This window comes from Triturus cristatus, chromosome 5_2, assembly GCF_964204655.1.
Source record: "Triturus cristatus chromosome 5_2, aTriCri1.1, whole genome shotgun sequence".
NCBI classification, from domain to species: Eukaryota; Metazoa; Chordata; class Amphibia; order Caudata; family Salamandridae; genus Triturus; species Triturus cristatus.
Genome location: NC_140588.1, coordinates 65387929 through 65411805, shown reverse-complemented (window position 1 = coordinate 65411805; position 23877 = coordinate 65387929). Strand labels below are relative to the sequence as shown.

At 47.2% G+C, this 23877-nt stretch overlaps 1 protein-coding gene across 1 annotated transcript in view; it reads right to left on the bottom strand.

The window, feature by feature from the left end:
• Positions 1–775: 775 nt before the first annotated feature.
• Positions 776–23877, bottom strand: part of NFX1 (nuclear transcription factor, X-box binding 1) — a 660521-nt gene continuing 637419 nt past the window's right edge. Inside the window, exon 24 of the mRNA XM_085606860.1 lies at positions 776–3678. Within this exon, the coding sequence (XP_085462986.1) occupies positions 3603–3678 (76 nt within the window). The 3' untranslated portion in view covers positions 776–3602. The remainder of the gene's footprint in view (positions 3679–23877) is intronic.

Sequence of the window (23877 nt, the reverse complement as noted above, 5' to 3'; positions counted from 1 at the left end):
TTTACTATGTTAACATCAGCCTGAATTGGCAAGTTGTCTATAATGAATAAATATTTGGAGACTTGGGTTTTGTAACTATGGTTTTGGAAATGGACAGCTGAGTAGAGGTCCATGCCAGGCAAGTAAAGGCTTGTTTACACAATGACTAAACATTTCACTATCATAGAAAACTATAAATCTTGAAAAAAGACCTACGGGGGCATGCTTGGAAAACAGATGCTCTAACGCTTGCAGGGCTTCGATATATGCCTCCAATTTTATTTCTTCAGAGATGTTGGATGCAAAGGGTCTTCTATATTGATCTGCAGATTGTTAATAAATTAGCAGAGCAATAAGGAAACCAAGGCAGCTTCTATATAATTTTGAAAAAATGAGACAGGTCATCCTGTGACGAATGAGGGTTTGGAGTTCTAAACTCACTGACAGAAGGGCCCAAAACATGGCTAAAAATCCAGACGAATAGGAATTCATAAAAATCTTGCATACGTATGGCTTTGTTGGATGAATGGTGCCCTAAGCAGAACGGTCCCGTACCACTTCCGCAACAAGGAGTCATTAGAGTTTTTGTTATTTTTGTAACTTTATGTTTTATTCCCCAATGCAGGTTTTGGTACTGGTTTGGGACTCCATTTAATTAAAAAACATTCGATACACAATTCTGGTGTCCAGATACTAGGTAACTTTGGTACCAACGATGAACTGGTAACAGAATCCAGGAGAGAAACAGACTCTCTTTCTGGCTTAGGGAGTTTTGTCAAAAGCATTTGTTCTTCTTGGATTCGACACCAGGAGACTAAGCTACTCCATAGTGTTCTGATCCTGTTTAGCAACATTCAGAGGCAGGGTAATAAGTCTGCGTTATTTTCAGCACTTTACCAGGCTTGAAATGGATGTCCAGTACCACAGGTCTTTGATGTACTCAAAACTGGACCGCTACGTACCCCAGGGCTCCTATGCACTGATGACACAGGGTTAATGTCTAGAACTGCAAATGGTAATAGATCCATACCACCATAAAGTCAAGGGCTTCTTTTTCTTGTACCCAGCCTCTTCTTCAACAAAACAAGGACAACATCTCAGCCACTTCAGAAGACTTCCAGTGTAGAACTGGCATGAACTAATCAGTTGGTAGTATTATGAGAGAAGCAGACAGAAACAAAATGATTCCTTTTGTATAAGCCAAAGGGAAAGTGAAAGGTAAAATCCTGTTTCTAAAAGGATAACTTTCTTTAAAAAGTGTAGAAAAATGTTATTGAATAGGGATGGTTCATGGCAGATTTCAAATCTGTGGAGGTATACTTTCACCAGGATGGTTCCACTGAATATTTTTGAGTGACAGGATTCCTCTCAGAAGTTTTACTAGTCATGCCTGCTGACACAGTAAATTCTCAACAAAAATGGCAGAGGCTGAAGCAATACTAACAAGAAAAACCAAAATGTTTCCTTCTCAAAACCTATTATGTACTATTTGAAAAAAAGCAATAAACTCTCAAAACCATGATGACAACAGTGAAATGAGGCTGCCAAAGCAAATAAGATCTCACAGGACTGCACAACAATTTGGTGAACTTGACTTGAAGGGAAAATAACATGTAAAGGTCCCCTGACAGCCGTGGTAACATAGAGCTTTGAAATTATCCACAATATCGCATCCTTCTTCAAACACTAATAAGTGTTCTAAACATGTCTATTCAAAGACAACATTACCTATGCGATAACAAAACGATCGCTTTGACACGGACTTAAATTCCTGTTCCTGCTATCTCACAATCAGTACCTCTAGCAATCGAAGGGTTCATTGAACATATCATTAATGCTGTCTTTCAGTGGCACATATCTTCAGAAAGTATGAACTAACCATGTAAATTCATAAAGATCTAAAAGGAAAAAGAGATTGTTCAAACACAAAATTGAACTGCCCAGGTAAAAATAATATGAGTCAACATGAATTTCCAATATGCTAAGCATGTCAACTAAATTCAGAGAGATCTTAAGCAACAAGGGAATGGTCCAACTCAAAAATAAATTGCCTAGGAAAAATAATTTGATTCAACATGAATTTTCCAATATGGTAAGCATATCAGTACGAAAAACTGCTATGAACTGCATTTAAGACAAACATTTCTAAAGAAGATGAAGCCAACATGTTGACAGAAGAGAGCCAAGAGCTGGTATGTAGAAATAACAGATTTTTCAACTTAGGCCTTCATTACGAGTTTGGAGGATTATGGTGTGGGGATACAGGAAGGCAAGAATTCCTGATTTCAGACAGTATTCCGGCAGGGAAATCAGCTGATTACAATTTGTTTTTCCCTGGAATGGCAAATAAATATATGGAACCAGGGACACTGGGTCCTTTTCCATGAGGTTTACCTTGATACCAGGGAGAACACTGAAGACACAATATGCCTGCTCTGAGCAGGCAGAAAGAGTGAGGCAACAGGCTGGTAGGAGTCTGGCGGGTTTGGTGGAGGAGTGAAGGGTTAGGGCAGGCTCACGTCTGTCCATCAGCAAGCACTGTCGACTCCTGCATACTGCTGAACAGCTCCGGCGGGGGCAAGGCTGTGCTGATGCCTTGCAGCCTGTAAAAGTGTCTGGTGTCTCCAACCCAGAACTATCAGGTCCAAAGTTTAAAGATCAGATAATCCCAGGCTCAGAGACATTTGGAATTGTGGTTGGTAGAATTTCATTTGTCGTTATCAGGAAGGGGGAAATTCCATTATTTTTAATGTGTGTCATTACTGGGAAACAAATTGCATGAAGAAAAGTAGCACACAGGCCCATATTTGTATGTCAAGTTTACCCTTAAAAACATGATTAGCAAAATGCCATAAGCAAGCAAAATCTATATGTGTCAAACTATATGTATCCAGATTATGAAGATACCAAGTGCTGATGCACAGGAAGTACATATTATTATTTAAATGGCATGCTTAGTTCCATAGTCTTGCTATGATTACTTGTAGCAGTAGGCCATTTAAATGTAAGATCTAAAAACCTGCCAAATCTGTGAAAATATATTATGTATAAGAAGAAAAAGAGCAATAAAACTAAGTCCCTAGACGCCAACTCTATGCCTAACGGAAAAATTCAATCTATACCGCAAAGACATCTAGAATGTTTTGGGGGTTCTTTCCAATCACTTAAGACCATACAGCAAGAAACAAAACAAGTGTCTTTGCCTGGAGTCTACTGTTATCTTGTCCTTCTCTGGTGAGGTACTTTTATGATCAAACTCCTGTTTGAGTAGCTTGAAGTCTTAGGAATTAAATTTCTGTAAAATGAACAGGTTCCACAAAACCTCAGGTGCCTACTTACTTCACAGAAGTGGTACTACAATTAACGGTTGAGAGGTGAGAACTAATGACCCCACTGAAACTATGTATCTAACAACATCATTCTATAATTGACAATGTCACACCCATAAGTTTGTACTGGTTTGAATGAGCAGTGCTTTCAAGTGCAAAGCGGCGGATGCCCGTGGGGTGATTCGCAAGTGTGTGGATTGTTTAGGCACAGATACAGGGTTTTTTGAAAGTCAATAGCTTTTCCTTCCAGTCTCCAACGTGTGCATTTTCCAAGAATATCACAGCTGAAAAGCTTTAGTCTTGGACATCAAAGTAGTCTATCATTGGCTCTTCTTTTACAGTTTTCTGTAGGCTGGTGCTCCCACCATTTCTGCAAATAATAAAGAAATTTGATAAAAGTCATTAGAGAAAAGATTTCATTTTCAACTGGTCAAGAATGTAGCATAACATAAGTGATTTGGCTTTCACATTTTTACGCCAACAAGAACAGCTCAAAATAGTCATTCAAATAGTGGGACCAGATCTTACTAAATCAATTCAATTTTCCTTGTTAAATATTAACCCTCCCCCTGCACCTCCACCCCACCCGAACGTTGAAACTATAACAGACTTTTTCTCAGCAATTTTGATAATCACTTTTGGCTCAAAGAGACTTGAAATCATTATAGCAGTCATTGCAGAAATTTCACAAAGCACACCATGTACACAAGATTACACAGCATCTTAAAAGGAATTAGGAACATGTGCATGCTGAGGTGCTCCATTGAAAAAAGAGTACACAGAATAATGGAAACATATACAATCATTTTATTAGGCAAGGGGATGCTTTCCCTAACAGATCACAGGGGCACATGAAAATGAACACGTTAATTACATTTCATAAAATTCTTTCTAATGGATTTGGTAGCTCCTACAGATTTTCAAATTCAGTCCCTTTCCTGAGGAGCAGACTAAAACCACAAAACTCTATTCACCATTGGAATGTGATTGAGACAGACGTCCTGATAGGTGTTTCAAAACGCCACCACAGGTAACATGTAGGTATCGTATACGACAATAGAAAGGAAGTGACGTCAGTTCCTTCTATGTTTTCCATGCCCCTCAAAGGAAAACAGGATGCATGGAACCAATTCAAAAAGCTACAAACTAAAAAATAAATTATCCATAAGAGGTGAGGTATGAACATCACAGGCAACTTACAGGAGCTAAATACCTGTGAAAAAGAATGGTACTGAGGTAAGTAACTTGTTCTTCAAATAGACCCTCACTCTTTTGCAGCATCTTTGAAAGAAACAGGCTGAGGCTACACCCTCAGTAAGAACTACAGCACTGTTCTAATAAACATGAATGGTCATGCTACTATGCTTCTTGAAACATTGCACCTAGCACTAACTAGCAGCATTACAAATCACTTGAATCATGTCTCCCCTCTTAAGAGCTGGCAAGGCAGCTGAACCCTTGACTGAATTAGCTGCAAACCAGTAATGAACTGGCTTTCCAGCTAGTTCGTCGCAATGTTTCCCTATCAAAGACAGCCATCACAAAATAGTTTGCTTGATAACTGTTCTTCTCATCTGTACCAAGAGACCCTCAGGCAGTGAGTGCTACATAAATGCAATTAATCAATAATGAAGCATGCTGAGACCGTGGAAACACAATTAGAAGATTATTTTCCATACCAAATGGGTACGTTTTGTGAACAATAATGGCTAAGGGTCCTATGAAGATCAAGTCTATGAATGTGGTTCTCCCTGGAAGGATGAAGCAGAGGAAAGGAAGATGAAGGTCAAAAACTTGTGACAAGTGTAACTCCATGACAACCTTGACGAGGAAAGGCCTACCCCATCCTTAAACAAGCATTGGCATAGCCAATAGGTCTCGCTTTTGGGACCTTATAAGTATTTAGTTATGCAACTGTTGCATGTCTAAACACTTATAAGGTCCCAAAAGCGAGACCTATTGGCTATGCCAATGCTTGTTTTTAAGCTTATGAGCATGATGACAGATTTGCAAGTGGTGATGGGGGGTGGGGGGGCAATTTAAGAGATGCGAGCGGGTTCCATTTAAGTGAAGTAGGGCCAGGTTGCCGTAATTGTGGTTGAAGTGTGGAGCAATAAAGGAGCTGGGTGAAGGGGGATTGTGAATTATTGTTTAAAGCGAGTTGAGGTGCCTGCGATATTCCGGGAAAAACAGTGGACAGGACGGGGAGAGTCAGCCATTCAGTGGCACCAGCAAGGGATAGAACGTAGGGATGGTTTAAATAAATTATTTTAAAAAACATGCCAAATGGGAAGGGGATTAGGTGGGGGAAGCAACTCGGAGAGCAAGTGTAAGGGGAGAGCAACTCACAAGAAAGAGTAAACAAGCGTCCGTGCGGCCGCAAAAGTGAAAGTGATCGCGAACATCAAAGCAGCAGTAAGTGAAAGTAATCGTGGTCAAGCGCGGCGCGCGCGCCCGCACACATGCACTGTAGCTCTAGGCTGGCCTGGTAGCACTTTTTGGAGCCCTCTCAATAAGTCTCGCCAGACCAGCGCATGCGCTGGGTCAGGCGAGACCTAAAAACCCAGTGAATAGTGGGGAAGAATAAAGAGAGTCAAGCTTGCAAGAAAGAAAGTTGCTATGAAAGTTTGAAATGTAATGCCACAAGAAAGGAGGTGTCACACTAAAGCATAAAAAAAAGTGATGGCTAGAACGCTTGAATTAATCACAGCCACAGGGCAGCATCTCAGTCCATCGTTATTTTACACACCATGCCACCTCAGTTTGGACCCAGCCGTATGCATATCAGTCTCGATCCTGCTCCAATGAGAAAAGTCCAGCCCGAACTACCAATCCAGGCCCTCCAGGAAACGTAACACAAGCAATCTTGGGCTGCTTTAACCATATTTTGCCCTCATTATCCAGTTTTAGCTTGGTGCCAGTTTAGTGTGCACCAGACCCACTTCTGAGCAAGACCGAGGTGATATGGTGTGCAAAAAAAAGATGGACTGGGATGTGGGCTGAGTAAATACCAGTATCTGAGATTAATTAAAGCATTCCATCCATCACTTTTTTTTATGGTTTAGCACGTCGCTCTAAGTGGGAAGGGTATGCCCAGACGTGGGTCCCGTGCAAACTGTCACTGAAACCAACCTTTACATGACTGATGAGCCCTAACTAGGGCAAAACTGGTTTGGGTTGCCTGTGTTGCGGTTCAGAGAGGAAATGGCTTGGCAGTTCGGACTGGACTGTTCCTGAAGTCACAGGGTCAAGATTAATTTGCATGTGGCTGAATCTAAACTGAAGCGGCATGGTGTACTAGATAATAATGGACTGGAATGCAGCCCCAAGTAATTACCAGTAGCTGAGATGAATTCAAGCATTTCATTCATCACTTTTTTGTATGCCCAAGAAAGGGGAAGCTTAAAGTTTGGCCCATCAGGAATAAAATACACAAACTAAAATCTCAAAAAGGGGCTTAAAAAAGGGGTCAAGCACAACTGTTGTGCATGTCCCTAAGGAAACCCAGGACAACAGGAAACTTAAAGACCCTTGATGTAGGAAAAAGATGCTAAAATACCAGCTAGATATCTTTTCAAAGTACCAAAGTTTAACCCTTTGTCTTCTAAAGAAATCACACATTTCATAATGTGCTCAAGGGTTGATTGCAGTGGATCAAGTGACACATCTAGACTTCTGGGAGCATATGTGGCCCATCTGCTGGAATAGACAACTCTGGTCGAACACTGCCTTGCCAAAAGAATGATATCAGGACAAGATCATAAGAAGCAGGTGATAACCACTCAAGATTCATGCATTTAAGTTTAGCGCCATGAGGTTAAGATGGAATATTTAACCCAGGAACAAAAGATCCTCCCTCAGAGGAAATCGCATAGAACTCTATATGCAGTGATAAAGAATTTCAGGGTACCACAGAAGCCTGACCCAGTCAGACGCTATTTAAAAAATAAAAAATACAAGTCCTGTGCATTCTGACCTTATGAATGACATTCTGCACTATTGGTACTGGTTGGTCAATCAATCAGTCAGCATTTGTATAGCGCAACACTGTCACCCTTAGAACCATCTGGGTGCAAATCCACAATACGCAACGTACATCCAGAAGAGGTAGTGTCGCTTAAGAAATCACTGAGAGGTCACTGCCTTGAGCAATACCATAGACTCATAGCAAACAGGTCTATAACCCCACAACCCTCATAATTTGTGGAATCAGTGAAGAGCCACTCAAATAATTGGTGAGAGATTCTACAAGCAGCGGTGCTGACAGACTAACCACTCTGTTTATAGCCTGAAGCCAAATGTCTGTGGCTTACTGACAAACAGAAGGGGCTACACACATCCTTGTTTGTTCAGATAACACATTGCGGTAGTATCTCCTTTCAAAATCTGAATTTTCTTCTCTAAATGCGAAGGACAACTCTTGAAAAGGCTTTAACTTACACAGGTTAATGTATATGAGAGGCTCCTCATTAAGCAAGAGTTACTTTAACCAGCTGCACTGCCCAGCCATCTAACGAAGCAACCATTGCTCATGTGAGATGAGGCAGGGGGAGGAGCAACGGCTATCCTTTGAGAGGGTGGGCTGGAATCGTCTACTATTGGAGAAATTCCAGATACATCAGATCTAGCTGAAAGCAATCTTACAGTAAGCCATAAATCTCGCTCTGCTGGGGCCATAGCTCCTATTTGAGAACTAGAAAAATATTAAACCATCAGACCAAGAGGCTTGAAGATGGATCTTGCTGACTGAATAGGAGATGCCTGAATACTTTGCATCATTTCTTGCACGTGAAGAACATGTTACTTAACTTAGGTAACTATATATCTGTAAGAAACATTAGTTAGTTAGATTCCTCACCTTAGAATATCCCCAGGCGTCAGGCTGGATCCGGAAAGATTTTGTCAGCAATACCCTTGTGCGTCGCTAGGCGTCGTCTGCGGCTCCGTGTCCGTCGTCGGCGTCGTTTTCGCCGGGATGACGTCGGAGTACTTAGACGCCGCCCTCGCGCGCTGATATCAGTTTTTATACATAGCTTTCCGTGCCTGGAATGCAGAGCCATGCAAGAGACCGACACTGGTGCCAAAAAATTCTAGGGCCCTGAAAAGAGTGACCTCAACCCTAGATATCGGTTCGCAGAACGGGGAGGATGGGTGGGGCGGTGAGGAGTCTAACTAACTAATGTTTCTTACAGATATATCGTTACCGAAGGTAAGTAACTTGTTCATCTTAAAGAAACACGTTAGTTAGATTCCTCACCTTAGAATAGATACCCCAGCAATACCAACCCCGGTGGTGGGTCTGCGAACCAAGATCACACCAGAAAGTCCTGGAGAACAGAACGGCTAAAGAAGCCGTCTCTCTGGACTTGGCTGTCCAGGCAATAATGTTTGGCAAACGTGTGCAGCGAGGCCCACGTTGCTGCCTGACAAATGTCCTGCAAAGGGACTCCCCGGCCCAGGGCAGTGGTCGCCGCTGTGGCCCGAGTGGAATGGGCCCTCAGCCCGACAGGAGGTTCCTTTTTAGCTAAGGAATAACAAGCCTTGATACACAAAACGACCCACCGAGAGATGGTTCGCTTGTGCACCGCCCGCCCCTTCTTAGTGCCCACGTAGCCAACAAACAGTTGGTCGCCCACCCGGAACTGTTTGGTGCGGTCCAGATAAAAGGACAGCGCCCGTTTTGGGTCTAGACGGTGGAGCCTCTCTTCCTCTTTCGAGGGATGCGGAGGCGGAAAAAAGGTGGGCAATGTAACCGACTGTCCGATGTAAAAGGCAGTTACCACCTTAGGAAGAAAGGAAGGACGAGTCCTGAGAACAACTTTGTCCGGATGGACAGAAAGTAAAGGAGGCTTAGAAGAGAGAGCCTGGAGCTCACTCACCCTTCTAGCAGAGGTGATGGCAACCAGGAAAGCAGTCTTAAGAGTTAGAAGATGAAGGGGACAATTATGAAGTGGCTCAAAGGGAGCGCACATAGGTCAATACTAGATTCAAATCCCACTGAGGCATTACGAAAGGGACAGGAGGAAACATGTGAGTAATGCCCTAATCGAGAAACAACAGGGGATTTGAAAAGAGAAGGCTGATCAGGAAGCCGTAAGAAAGCAGAAATAGCTGAAAGATATCCCTTGAAGGTGACCAGAGCAGAGCCCTGCTGGGCCAGGGAAAGAAGAAAGAGGAGAACCTCAGAAAGAGGGGCGGAAAGGGGATCCACAGCCTTTGCTGTGCACCATGCCACAAATTTGTTCCACCTGCAGGCGTCTACCGATTTTGTGGAGGGATGCCTGGCTGCCAGAATAACATTACAGACTTCAGGAGGCAAGTCAAATGGCATCAACTGCCGCCGCTCAATCTCCACGCATGGAGGTGGAGGCTGGACAGGTTCAGGTGGAGGGCCGTCCCCTGCTGCTGCGACAGAAGGTCCTCCTGAAGAGGCAGTCAGATCGGGGGATCGAGCGATAGACTGAGTAGCTCGGGATACCAGTACCTTCGTGCCCAATCCGGAGCCACCAAGATGACATGGGCCCGGTTGCGCCTGATCTTCTTCAGCACTCTGGGCAGAAGTGGTATAGGCGGAAAGGCGTACAACAGACCGCATCTACACTCGCGATGAAAAGCGTCTCTTCGGTGGTGAATAGATCTAACCAAGGCTCTCCCCACTGCCGAAAGAGGCCTTGCGCCACGTCCGAGTTTAGACGACATTCGTGATCCATCATGCACCGGCGGCTGAGTTCGTCTGCTCTGGTGTTCAGAGAGCCTGCCAGATGTTGAACCACCAGGGTGACGCCCTGATGTTCCAGCCATGTCCAGAGGCATAGAGCCTCCTGACAAAGGGTCCACGACCCCACCCGCCCTGTTTGTTGCAATACCACATGGCGGTGGTGTTGTCCGTGAACACCTGCACTACACTTCCCTGGACAGAGGGAAGGAATGCCTTCAGCACAAGTCGGAGCGCCCTCAGCTCCAGAAGGTTGATATGGAGCCGGGACTCCGCCAGAGACCAGAGGCCTCTGAACTCCGCCTCTCCCATGTGGCCCCCCCATCCCAGGAGGGACGCATCCGTCACTACTACATGCTCCGGTTGGGGTAGGGAGAGGGATCTGCCACTGACCCAATCGCGGTCCGTGAGCCACCACTGCAACTGTCTAGCAGTGCCCTCCGAGATCAAGACATGGTCGTACAGGTTGCCCCGATGCTGGGCCAACTGAAACTTCAGATTCCAGCATGGAGGCCGCATCCGCCATTTGGCGTGATGCACCAACAGGATGCAGGAGGCCATCAGACCCAGAAGCCGCATCACCAACTTGACCGAAACATGGGATAGAGGCCGAAAGATGGGAATCAGAGCCTGAATATCCTGGACCCGCTGTTCCGGAGGATAGACCCGGAACTGCGCCGAGTCCAGAACCGCTCCGATGAAGAGGAGCTTCTGGGAGGGACTCAGATGCAACTTCGGCACATTGATGGAGAACCCCAGCAAATGCAAGAGGTCGGCCGTAGTCTGGAGGTGGGAGACGACTGCCTGGGGCGAGCCCGCCTTCAACAACCAGTCGTCAAGATAGGGAAAGACTGGAACCCCTAATCTGCGCAGGTGAGCTGCGACCACCGCCATCACTTTCTTGAACCCCTGAGGGGCACTGGTGAGGCCGAAGGGGAGCATGGTAAACTGAAAATGCTCGTGGCCTACCGTGAACCACAGGTAACGCCAGTGGGCCGGCAGGACGGGGATGTGGAAATAAGCGTCCTGCAAGTCCAACGCTACCATCCAGTCTCCAGGGTCTAGGGCAGCCAGAACCTGAGCTAAGGTGAGCATCTTGAACCTCTCCTTCCGGAGGAAGGCGTTAACACTCCTGAGGTCCAAGATAGGGCGTAGGCCCCCTTTGCCCTTCTTGAGAACCAGAAAGTAGTGGGAATAACAACCCCAACCGACTTCTGGGGCAGGAACGCACTCGATGGCCCCCTTGGCCAAGAGGGACGCAACTTCCTCCTGTAGAAGTTTCAAGTGATCCCCCGACATGTGGTGGTACTGCGGTGGCATGGCTGGAGGGGTCACCTCGAAGTGGAGGGAGTAGCCCCTTCGGACGATTTGCAGCACCCACCTGTCCGATGTGATGGTACGCCAGTGGAGCAGGTGATGGTGAATTTTGCCCCCCACTGGCGATGAATGGGCCTGAAAGCACCGACTAGGAGGGCTTTGAGGCGGATGCTGCCGGGGTAGATGTGGACAGACCGGCTCGTTGTCCCCCTGTTTCATCGCGGCGGATTCCGCGACCGCGCTGAAGCTGGTTCTGCGGCCTGTGGCTAGATGGACGTGAGGGGGCGCCCCTTCCTTGGCCACGAAAGGGACGAAAAGCAGAAGTCTGCGGGCGCGGGGCGAGAGGCCCAAGGACTTAGCCGTAGCCCTGGAGTCCTTAAAGCTCTCCAGCACACTGTCCGCTTTGTCGCCAAAAGGCGACTGCCATCGAAGGGCATGTCCATGAGGGTGCTCTGGACATCCCCGGAAAAGCTCGTGGATCTCAGCCATTGCCCTGCCTAGCGAGTCCGCTGTGTCCAGACCACATCGAATTGCGTGCCGTGCCGCATCCCGCCCCTTGGCAAGTGCCTGGGCGAGCCGTGTCCGGGCCTCCTCCGGACACTGAGGCAGCACGTCCTCCACCGTATCCCACAGGGAGTGGGAGTAACGGACCAAAAGGCACGCGGTGTTGATAGACCACAACCCCAAACTAAGAGAGGAGAACAGTTTCTTCCCAAACTGTTCTAACCTTTTGGATTTTCGATCCGGGGGAGCGGACGGGAAGGAGGTCTGAGAAGTAGAGGCCTGGATAACCAGGCTCTCGGGGGTGGGGTGCATCGACAGAAAACCGGGGTCGCCCCGTGTAGGGCGGTGGCGCCGGGCCACGTTCCAGTCCACAGGAGGAACTGTGGAGGGCTTGGACCAGGTGCCCTTCAGAACGTCAATCAGTGCCTCATTGAACTGCAGCAGAGGCTCCGAGGAGCTTGCTGACGGTTGAAGTACTACAGTGAGGAGATTTTTTTCACCCATCGGCGTCGGATGCGGCGCCGGGTGGCACCGCTCCGACACCGGGCCTGACCGGGACTAAACCGGGGAACGGCATCGTCCGAAGGCAGCGCCGGGGGCGGCACCGTAAGGGTCGGCGCCGGCGGAGGGGTTGTAAGATCGACCGGGATCCAGGCCTAGATCCCGCGGGGGCCTGCGGCTTCGGGACTGGAGTCGGCGCCGGGGCCGGAGCCACCGGCATGCTAGGCCTCCCAATCGAGCCTACGGGGCCCAAAGGCACGCCGGCAGGCGTCGCCGGATGAGCCAGGCTCCTCATGGCCACGAGGAAGTCCCTGATCTCCGACGGAGCCACGCGGGTGGTGCCACCCGAGCCCTCAGCCGAGTTGCGCGACCGGCAAGGGGTGCCAAAAGAGATGTCGCCTCTTCGACCTCTTGCTGTGCTTCGTCTTACTGGATCGCGAAGACTTTGACCCCGACGAGCGGTGATGACTGCGGCTCCGTGACCGGTCCCTCGACCGGGACCTTGAGCGGCGCGGTGCCGACTGCCGGAGCTCGAGCAGCTTGCGGGACCGCTCCCGCCTAGCCTTCGAAGTCAAGGCCCGGCAGTCAGGGCACGACTCGGCGTCGTGGTCGGCCCCAAGGCAATAGAGGCACCGGCGGTGGTGATCCGTAACCGACATCAGTCGGTGACAGGAGTCACAAGCTTTGAAGCCATCCTTATCGGCACCAGAGTCTAGGTCGACTGAAAAAGGAACCAAAAGAGTTAAAAAGTTTAGTCAAAAAGTGACTAAAGGGTATGCTCTTCCCGGATCGGCGCTTAGTGGTGCGGAAAAAAGAACTGATGTCAGCGCGCGAGGGCGGCGTCTAAGTACTCCCACAACGTCATCCCAGCGATCACGACGCCGACGGCGGAGCCGCAGACGACGCCTAGCGACGCGCAAGGGTATTGCTGACAAAATCTTTCCGGATCCAGCCTGACGCCTGGGGATATTCTAAGGTGAGGAATCTAACTAACGTGTTTCTTTCAGATACAGTCATTCTAGAGGAACGAAATTCCTTATGTGACAAGAGTACAGAAGTGTCCCTATAATAGTAAGACACTAGAACAGACTCAAGCAGGTTTCTCCTTGTTTATGGAAAATCTGAAACTGTGCAAAATGGTGGCACTACAGGGTTGAGATTTCTTTGTGAGCTTGCAGAGAACATAAATTCAAGAGAGGTAGATTTGAATGTTTTATCAATGATGATTACCCATTACAACAGACATCAACTTCATAAAGATTTGAAGGGAATTGGCAAGGTCGGTCAGGAAGGGAACAGCAGAAAAGGAAAGAGACTGTTACCTGGAATTTCAAATAAATCCATGTATGTATTGCTATTTTTATAGTTCAAATCAAGACCTAAGGCAGAGGAGCGCTATACAGAAAAAAACAATGATGCAGGCAACTGGTGATTAGAGAGGAAGCTGGGTTCTGAGAACAGATAATGTAGGAGAGTAGGGTCTGCTTCCTATGGTCACCCCCACTTTTTGCTTTACTGGTTTTCGACTTAGATGTGGCTGTGGGCCTGCTAATCAGACCCACAGCCCAGCTGTTCTCTCTCTAAATTCATACTATGTACTTTAGGTACATAACCCATTTGGTAAGGATCGCCTTATAGGGCCCTGTACAGTGTACCTTAGGTACCCAGGGCATAGGTGTACCCTAGGCCTACCAGGGGCTGCAGCATGTATTATGCCACCCCTGGCTGGCCTCCCATCATGACACAACTGGCTGATCACTCAGCTGTGGCAAGGTCATGTAATCACCCCTTGCTTAGGTGTAGTATCCCTATGGGTAACCTATCAGCCACTCCTATGGCAGGCCTTAACAATCCTGGAGGCAGAGTGCTTGGTAACATGTGAGATGGTGCTCTAGCATGAGCTGAGCCTGTCTGCAGCTTTCGGAACCATGTCCTTATAGCTGTTCTATGATATCGCCTACCATATACTCTTAAAGTGCCTTATAATCCTCGCGGTTATGGAAACTATGGTTTGGCTTTATCAAAACATGTCGTGTAAGGTGTCTAACACTTTGGAATACTACCCCCACACCATTCCTGGCGATGAGGATAGTATTCCCCCCTTCTAAAGGGGGAAGACATGTTGAAATCCTACTTACCCGGTTAAAGTTAACCAGAGCCCCAGCGTCACAAAATGGACGCTGCTGCCACAGACACAAGTCTGACCTCCTGCTGCTGGGAGTCCTTCCAGCGAGGGAGGCTTGGACAATAGGTTTCCTGCCTTGGGAGGTGCTAGCACCACCCCAGACAGGACTTAGTGTATTGGGGCAGGGAGGGATGAAAGAAACGAGACACTGCCTGGGGCACACAAGGTGTCCCATGCATAGCCCGGTTCAAACCGGTGCTGGGGCACTCCAGCCCCAGTCCTGGCGCGAAACTGGACAAAGGGAAGGGGGTGTAACCACCCCCCTCCCTGGTCCCACCCATAGGAGCGGCCTAGCAGGTAACCCAGCCCCCCAGATTAGTATAAGAGTGGGAGTTGAGTCCCTAGGACTTTGGATTATCCTGAACTGAAACTAGACACGAAACTCTGGACCTTCGACATTCGACGACAAGAAGAAGACTGAAGAATCTCCCTTGTGGCCAAGGAGTGGCTACCCTGTGCAAACAGGCACCAACAAGCAACCTGCCGTTTGCTTTGCCCAAGTTCTACGAGGAACCGACTGCAGAGCCCGACCAGCGCCTTGACTTCCAGACTTCTCCGACCCGGATCCACATCCACAGCCGAGCTGAGATCCGTGGAGGCGACGAGAGACGTGGGACTGGCTACCTGGGAAAATTGGCGAGTAGCTTCCAGCGCAGCTTCTGAGGCATCCTCGAAGTTGTGCTCTGGGGATTGAGAAGCCCCAACCCCGAGCACCATCCGCACCGAAGATCAGCCCTCCACACTCCACGAGTTCTGCGTGGGGCCCTTCTGCATTTTCCCGCTCGACGCGTCTGTCCGGTTGCTGGCCCGTTGGCTAGTAGCCTCAGTGGCGACGAACCCTTAAATTTCCACCGCTGGTTTGGTTCCTCCAGACTGGCCCTTGCTTCCCTGTGAAAGAGAAGCACCCCAGACCTTCCTGGTCTGCACCGGAAGCGAATTTCCCTTTCCGCGTAGGTTGCCTTTGCCAAGGCTTGTTGACTCCAATCGGGACGTCGACTCCGCCATCAGCAAGATCCTTCGTGGGACAGCTCGTATCCTGGTTCTGGTCGCCCTCGACGCCTCCTGGTCCACGCAGCTGCAGAGACCAGCTTCACGACATCACCTGTGTTCTGCACGACATCGCCTGGTTCCTTCCTGGTTCCTCACGGTCACTGGCTAGTGACCCAGACTTTGTCCCCTCTGCTTGCAGGTGTTCCTCCTTCAAGATCCATCCTTGGATCCACCGGACATCTTCCCCCTGGCCGCCTGCCAGCATCTGTTCTTCAGGCATCCATAGGATCCAGCGACAACACCCGACACATCTTCACACCTATGCACCCGTCTCCTGTGGGTGAGGTAACGCGAGTACTCCGGTGCTCCAGTGGGTATTGACTATCCAAGTCTTGAGTTGCTTCCTCCTAGCTCCTTCGGAAGTGTCCTTATTCCTCCTATTTCTATCTGTTACATTCCCATTGACTTTAATGTAACCCGCGTGTGTGTTTCCACACTGCACACGCTTCCCGTGGGCCTCCCACTTCCTAACTATTGGTAGGGTAGTGTAGCCCCAGCGATTCCCTAGGCCTACTCCCTGTTCGTGACGTGGTACTTATACCACTTTCTTAGTATATGGTTTGCGTGGCCCCTGGGCCTAACTGTATTTTCCTGTGTAACTTAACGTATGCTACTTAAGAAATTATTTGTACTTAGACCTCTGACCTCATAAAGAGTGCTGAGGGTATATGCTAGAATAAATACATTCTAACTTTATATATACTTGGTGTGGTGTCCTTTCATTTGGTATTCAAGGGATTATAATGGTACAACAGCTGGCTTCACATGCCATACAGAGTTTAGCCTAAGAATGCTCTTGTCCATGTTACCACTAGGATAGCTGGTCTATAAGGTTGACTTTACAACCAATCACCATAAAGGTTGTTTGGACTGATACAAGGTGTACACTAGAACTAGTGACATCATATATTAGGCCAACTTCTCACAGATAAGAACTGTTACTTTGACACAATGTAGTGTTCTTTAAAGAGGTGCATCTTTAACGTTTTCCTAACTTGGTGCAGGCTTGGTGCAGTCCTGATGTATGGTAATGGAAATACTTCTTGTGATTGGGGTGAGGGCCATCAACACATGGAGGCTGATCAGCCCAACTGGTGGGCTCAAATGATGTGCTTAAAGTCAGCATATCAAATTTCTGTCTTTTCAAGAACTTTTGCTAAATATAAAGCATAAGATCAACTTCAGGACTCCCTTTGATTGGGCACAAGAAATTGGTGTGTTTATGAACATTGACAATTCTGGAAGGAAGTGACTATTTCTAATGTTCATTTGATGAGGAGGAGGAGGAAATTTAACATATGGGCGGCAGCTAGGGACAGGATGGATTTTGGAAGGATGGGAGGAAGGCTACTTGAGAATGGTGGAGAAAAACCTGATGTTACCAGATGAAAGGCCCATTGGTCTGAGGTTATCTCTACCGCAGGTGACCAATCATTGCCACAAACCCCACCTGTTTTCTTGTGGTGCAGGACAGAGGCTTAGTAGTCTGCGTACAGGTTGTACACCAAGAAGAATGTGGCTGTCTGCCTGTCCTCCAGCCTCCTTGAATGTCTTCGAAAGATCATTTAAAGTAGGCAAGATTTCAGTGCGTGGCAGATAGAAAAGAGAGACCCTTCAAAGGTTACGGAGCTTCCCCCATCCCTTTCTTGCCACTCCTATTCAGTGGAAGGGCAATCATTCACATTTTAACAGGTAGTTAATTGGGACAGACTCTTTTCCACCATTTTGTGGGGTTTCCTTTGACAGGAGACTCCCTGCTCCATCTCACCTTCTTCCTGACACCTCACAAGAAAAGGCTATAGCTGGACCAGTCTGAGTGAAATAAGCAACAGGCAAGATCTGCCCAAAACTGGTTTCAGAGCTGACTTATGTCTTACACAAATACCAGACAGACAAAAACTTCCAGCCAGTGTGCCTCCATGCCAGGATGACCGACAAACACTGTGCTCCAGGTTTGGGGTATTTACTTCTCACTCCTCTTGCCAGATTCAGAGTCAAAAACGTTGAGTGTTTGGCTAGACTACTAGGAAAGGATTCTGTGACCCTTTTTCAGAGGGTACAGCTGACCGAGTGCTCAGGAGGCGCTTTGGTTGTGGCATTGTACAAGGAAGGTCCTGACCTTAAGAAGGACTGCAAAGATGAGGTAGGATGAACTGAAACAGTACTCTGTGACGACCTAGGAAACTCTGCCAAAGTGCAGGTAGAGCATCCCATAAAATGAGCTGAAGCCTATGCTATTTGACCGTGGAGTGCTATGGAACACAACTTAGTACAAGTTCTGCTCGAGTAACCAAGCAGTCAGAAGCATCAAGGCTCTAGAGAAACCTGAAAGCATCCTCCAGTCTTCACCAAAGAACCAGAATACCAGCATGACTACTTTGCTGAGACAAAAGACGACCCCACCAACATTAAGTATTTGTCGCTGCAAACAAGGGTAGGTACCTAGTTTGCTTAAGGTAGCGGGGGGGATGTCACAGAGTCTAAGGAAATATCAAAGTGGCATGATTCACAGGACAGTGAGCAACACTACCATTGCATAACATCCTTCTACTGGTATTGATGCTGCCACTGTTCACCGGAACCAGCGTGCGCAGGGCAGAGACACTCCATGATGCCCATAAGTGGGCCATGCCAGGCTAACCCCATCAAAAGCTGCACTACCCATGCCAACCACCAAAAACGGAAAGTGTTGCCTGCGCAATCAGACTGTAACGGACAGATGGAACCGTACTAAGAGAAAGCTACTACCATGGGATATTGGGAACCATTCTATATGGGGAACACCTATTCACCAGTACCGATGAAGGCCAATTTGTTCTCTCAATAGACCTATTTATCAGATCTGCTCCAGCTGGGACAAAGAGGCTTTTATATTGCACTACATTGCGACTTTGATTTATCCCACAGGAACATCGCGGGCTGTCTTCCAGAATAGTTAAAGTATAATCTGAATCGGGAGTAGTAATTCAATGCATTCTCTTATCTATGTACAGTAGAAAAAGTTACTTACATTTGGCAATGCCTTATCTGGTAGAGAATATATCTAGTCATAGTTTCCTTACCATAGAATTATCCCCTGGCATAAGACTTGGTCCCAAAATATTTTTGAGCAGTACCACTACACGATGGTAGGTGGTGCCGTTCGGTATTGTTAACGTAACTCTCCTGACCATATGCTGCTGAGGATGTATTGGCCAAAATCTAGGCCATGGGCATCATCACTTTTCCACAGAATCATTGTCGGAAATGATCAAGTTCCTTACCTAGGGATTACTCACCTTTAGAGTATACCTGGCACCGATCTGAAAACATTTTAATAACTACCAAACACCGGTAGAGGTGGTGCTAGCTCCACTTTGGGACTGCATGCAACACCTCTGGAGCCATTAAGGACCACCTCAAGTGCCATACATTTTTTCGCTCAACTTTGAGGCAAACAAAGGATACATACATCAAAAAGATAGGTGCAGTTTTTCATAATATGAACAGAACATAGCAAAAGGACTACTGAAATAGACAGTCATTCAATGGGGAGGCAGGTGGGTCAGTAAGAAATCGGCAGGTATACACAGAATCCACCAGCGAAAGCATTACTGAAGGTAAGCAAACTGGACTTATGGTGGATACTTCTACCTGCAGATTCCTCACCTTTTGAACAGATTCATCAAGCAGTCCCACACCTGGAGATAGGCTGGCTGTAAATGGTTGGTTACACCAAAAAATCTTGAAGAACTAAGCATGCGCAGTGACCATCCTTCTCACTTCAAAATCCAAACACTAATGCTTTGCAAAAGTGTGAAGAGGCAACCAAGTCACCACTTTGCAGATATCTGCCACAGGCACTACTATTGTCAAAGTAGGAGACTGGGCTTTGGTAGAATGAACATGAGTACCTTCTGGAGGTTCCATGTGTGTCACGAAGTAGCAGATCTTAATGCACCAGATTATTCATCTTGACACTGTTCTTTTGGGGATTACCTAGCCGCTCATCTTTCCCATATATCACACAAAGAGTTGATCATCCTGTCTGAACTCACATGTTCTGTCCACGTAGAAGCTAACCGCTTTCTCGGGATCAAGACAAGGACGTCTTCCGTTCTCCTTAGTTGGGAGCGGGTGAGGTTAGAAGGTGGAATGGATAAGGGATCGACCTATGTGGAAGGAGGTAAGACAAAAAGGCAGCCTTGGTTTTTAATACCAGCTTGTCAGAGAAGAAAGACATGAAGGGAGGATTTGCGCTTAATGCTTGAAATTCGCTTGCACGCCTTGCTAGCGTGACAGCAATTAAGAACCTTGTCTTAAATTTTAGTAAATGTAAGGGACAACTAAGAAAAGTTTCAAGAACATCTTTTTGGCGTATTGTTTCACCTTTTTAATCTCTTGGCCAGATTGAGTGGGAGGGAAGGATCAAGGAGTCAATTTAGATAACAGAAAGCTTGTACTACTAGAATTTCTGGAGACAGATGTGCTAAAAGGAAATCAGGGTATACAGAAGCAGGGTGGTATCATTGAGCTATTGATCTGGAAACAGCAATGGATGCTGTTGGCTTTTTCCAACTCGCCGATGTAGACTCAGTCAAGGCTTCACTGAAAGGAAGCAGAGGCTCTGATGAGTGGGAAGTAGAACGAAGAACTGCCCAATAGTTGACTTAACTTCTGTCTTAGGAAGTTGCAACGCTAGCATTTTGGCTGCTTTTCTTATCATGGAACAGTATGAGTTCACTTCTGGAGGGGGAGGGCCTACAGGAAACAGAAGTTTCCACTTCGTGGAAGCTTCAAGTCTATTGGCCTCCTTTAACCTCTTCAGTGCCCATGACGAGATAGTCTCGTCATGGAGCACGGTTGCGCTGTGCCCATGACGAGACTATCTCGTCATGAACCCCACCCACTAGTGCAACGCCCGGCACAGGAGGGGGCAAGGGCGTGGCACTGAAGGGGTTAAGCCTTTGAAATCTGGGCCTATTATTGTTTGTCCGGAACACTCATCAGTAGTTAGAGCCGCTTGAGGGTCTGAAACTCTGAAGTAATATCAGCTCTCTTCAATCAGCCTCTGTGCCTCCCTTAAGTGGTAGGGCACAAGGGGTAGAGACTTCCGCTGCACTGGTGCCAATGGGGTCAGAGAAAAGGCCTGTGGTTTTGTCAGAGGGATCAGTTGCATCCCTGGGATCACTGATTGCTGTGTCGGGGATGTATTATGCTCTGACAATGTCTGTGGTGAGGTTAGAATAGCCAGCTGATGTGACACCATTCTATCAGCCCAGTCAGCACCAGAATCAGATAACCTGGGGCAACAGCAAAAAAAAGTGTGAAGGGCATCAATTGATAGGGTGCTGACAGGCCTCCTATAGAATAGGCCATTGGTGTCATAGGATAGTCAACACACCAGAGGGGAGGGCATAGCTCAATTAAATAGGATGAACATTGCATTGAGAAATAAAGTTCCAGGTGCTGAAAACCCTGGATGTGCTTGTCTAGTCTGTTGCTTTGGGATCAGCACCACAGATGGAACAGTGTCAGGATTCGACACCAGGTCAAATGGAGCCGCAGGCGTCTGGTACAATGGAGTTACAGGCAGCAGATCTTTAGACAGCTTTTCCTGGTCTGACAGCTGCTGAATCAAAGTCAGAGGTCTTGGCAACTTACTTTTGAAGGCATAACATTGGGATTCATGCCTCCTCTTTTTTTTTTGTTTTGGAAGTTTCGAAGAGGGTGGTGATGGAGACTTAGATCGCAGATGAGACTTCCGATGTCCCCGGCGTTCATCCTGCACTGACTGAACTAAATTTGAAATAACTCTGCACAAGAAGTCCACAAGGGTCTAATCCCCTCTCATAAACTACTTGGCCGCAGAAAGCCCATATGATTTTGTGCTCTCTCTAATCTCTAACATGAGGTCACTGGCATTTGTCATTAAAAGATTTCAGAAGGAAGAACACATGTATGCCAATGACAATCCACTTGTGGCATGATCTAGTCTCTTTAAGAATTAAACAACTGATCACAATTCTAATTTGCCATGACTGCCAAACACTTTTTCTATTGCCAGATTCCCTAGGAGTTCAAATACCACTGGTTGAGCATGAGGCTTTATACTAATATTCAGAAACTTGTCCTCTGACAATTGGGTTACAAATGTTCAATAAGATTTAGATAACTAATATTCTTTGGAAATCATGCTTATTTCAGGGGTCAAAGTGTTGGGCTTGATATCAGGGCTTTAATTGACAATGGGTTAGTCTCTTCACTTTACACTTCCAGAACAATGTATATGAAAGAGTCCCTTTAGAACCCTCAAAGATTGTTAATCCCATGCCTTCAAGTTTTATTCATCTATGTATAGATTTGATTTGTTTATAGTACCTTTAGAGTGAGCCTTAATCTTAGCAACAATGAAAGTCACATGAAGCAAGAAATCAGCCAAATTAAACACATTCAGAAAACAGCAGGTATACCTTATTTATGACTATCAGTGGCTATATCAAAATAGTGATGGAGTAAAAGCATTACTCTGCACGTTGGTCCATTCTAAATATCCAGTTATTTCACCAAGTTGCTAAGAGAGTTTTGATCTATATTTTAAAACGCGATTAAGAATTTATGTACACAGTACTTGAATAAGAACATGTTGTTTTAAGCATATATATTTCCACATGGTGTTTAAGAGTTTGTGGCATCTGTTGATCAGTTGCAAATAATTAGCAACATAGGTCTTACTACTCAACCACTCACGCACGGATGTGCAGCTGAGTACAAGCGTGTGCATTTACTTAACACATATTGAGAATGACATGGATAGACTCAGATAGGTAGTGGAGACATAAAATGAAATTTTTGATCTGCCTTGAAATTGACACATCATTACCACCAACTCATCAACATAAAGGAGAATTGATTAGCTACTGCTGTCTTGCAGATGTCTCGGTGATGCTGAGCTTGTCATGAAATACCTAATGTGCTTTGAGACCCTATTTCCTCTTGTAGGAACCTGGGGTCACCAGGCCCTATAGGCGGTAGCGTGGCGCGAGCCGGTCGGGCAACCAGAGGGCTATGTGTTAAGCAACCATACACCACACGCTTCTCATGGACTAGAGTCACACACAATAAGGGACGCCACACCGTTTAAATTATGCAAATACTTCAAGTTTATCCAAGTATAGCTGGTCAGTTGCAGTTCAGGAAATAACAAGGTAATACATGAATCATAATACCATCGTGACATTACATTCGACACTCTGGGTGATATCTATGCAGTGCCTAACCTCATTCATGTACCCACGCGATTCTAGCGCTGTGCGCGTTTAGGTAAAGTCTTTCCCTGAACAGGCCATCTAACACAGCGTTATACTTGTAAGGGGGAACATTGGGTTCATCAACATGGCGCCTGTCGAACTGAGCGCTCCTCGTGATCAATGGCCCCTAGTACTGTGAAGCAAGGCATATAAACACAGCGCTACGCGCAATCAGTTGCATGTGGATACGTTTGCGTAGAACATTTAACACAACGCGTTACTCGTAATCAGTCGCATATCATTACCTTTGAGCAGAGCATATAACACAATGCGCTACTCGCATTCCTTGGCATGTAATTACTGTCGAGCAGAGAATATAACACAATGCGCTACTCGCATTCCCTGACATGTAATTACTTTCGAGCAGAGCATATAACACAATGCGCTACTCGCACTCCTTGGCATGTAATTTCTTTCGAGCAGTGCATATAACACATGGGGTTACTCGCCGTCCCGGTCTCTCCGGCTGAGGAAGCAGAGTCGGTGGCGTGAAGCGCCACACGAGAGTAATGTCAGTCAGTACTTTGAACGGCTTCCAGCGGGGAGGATTACTGGACTTGAGGAGCGAGTCCCTATGCTCCGGTGCAGTTCACAGAGCACCGCGCTCAGTAACACAGAAGGGGGGACACGGACAGGATCCCTCGGCGGGGTCTCTCCGTCGCGCAGGCAGGGGAGGGGATTCCCACGGAGGGGACAACCCGGGCCAGGTGCGGTGTGGTTTCCGGACCAGCAGGGGGCGCACCAGGGGGGATCTCGGCCTCCGGGCTTACCTCCGTCTCGGCGTCAGGAGGCGTCCGTCCTCACGACGTTGGGGGAACTCGGCCCGACCTTGCGCACCTCCTCACACAGCTGCGACAGCAGCGACGGGGCCCCGGGCTTCTCCTGGGCCTCGTGATACAGCAGGGCACTTCTCCAGGCCTCCAGGCCGCGGCGGTGAGTGCGCTGGCTTCGTCGTCGCAGGGGGGGGGCTCAAATTAAGGATGGGGATATGGTGCTCAGCGGAGCACG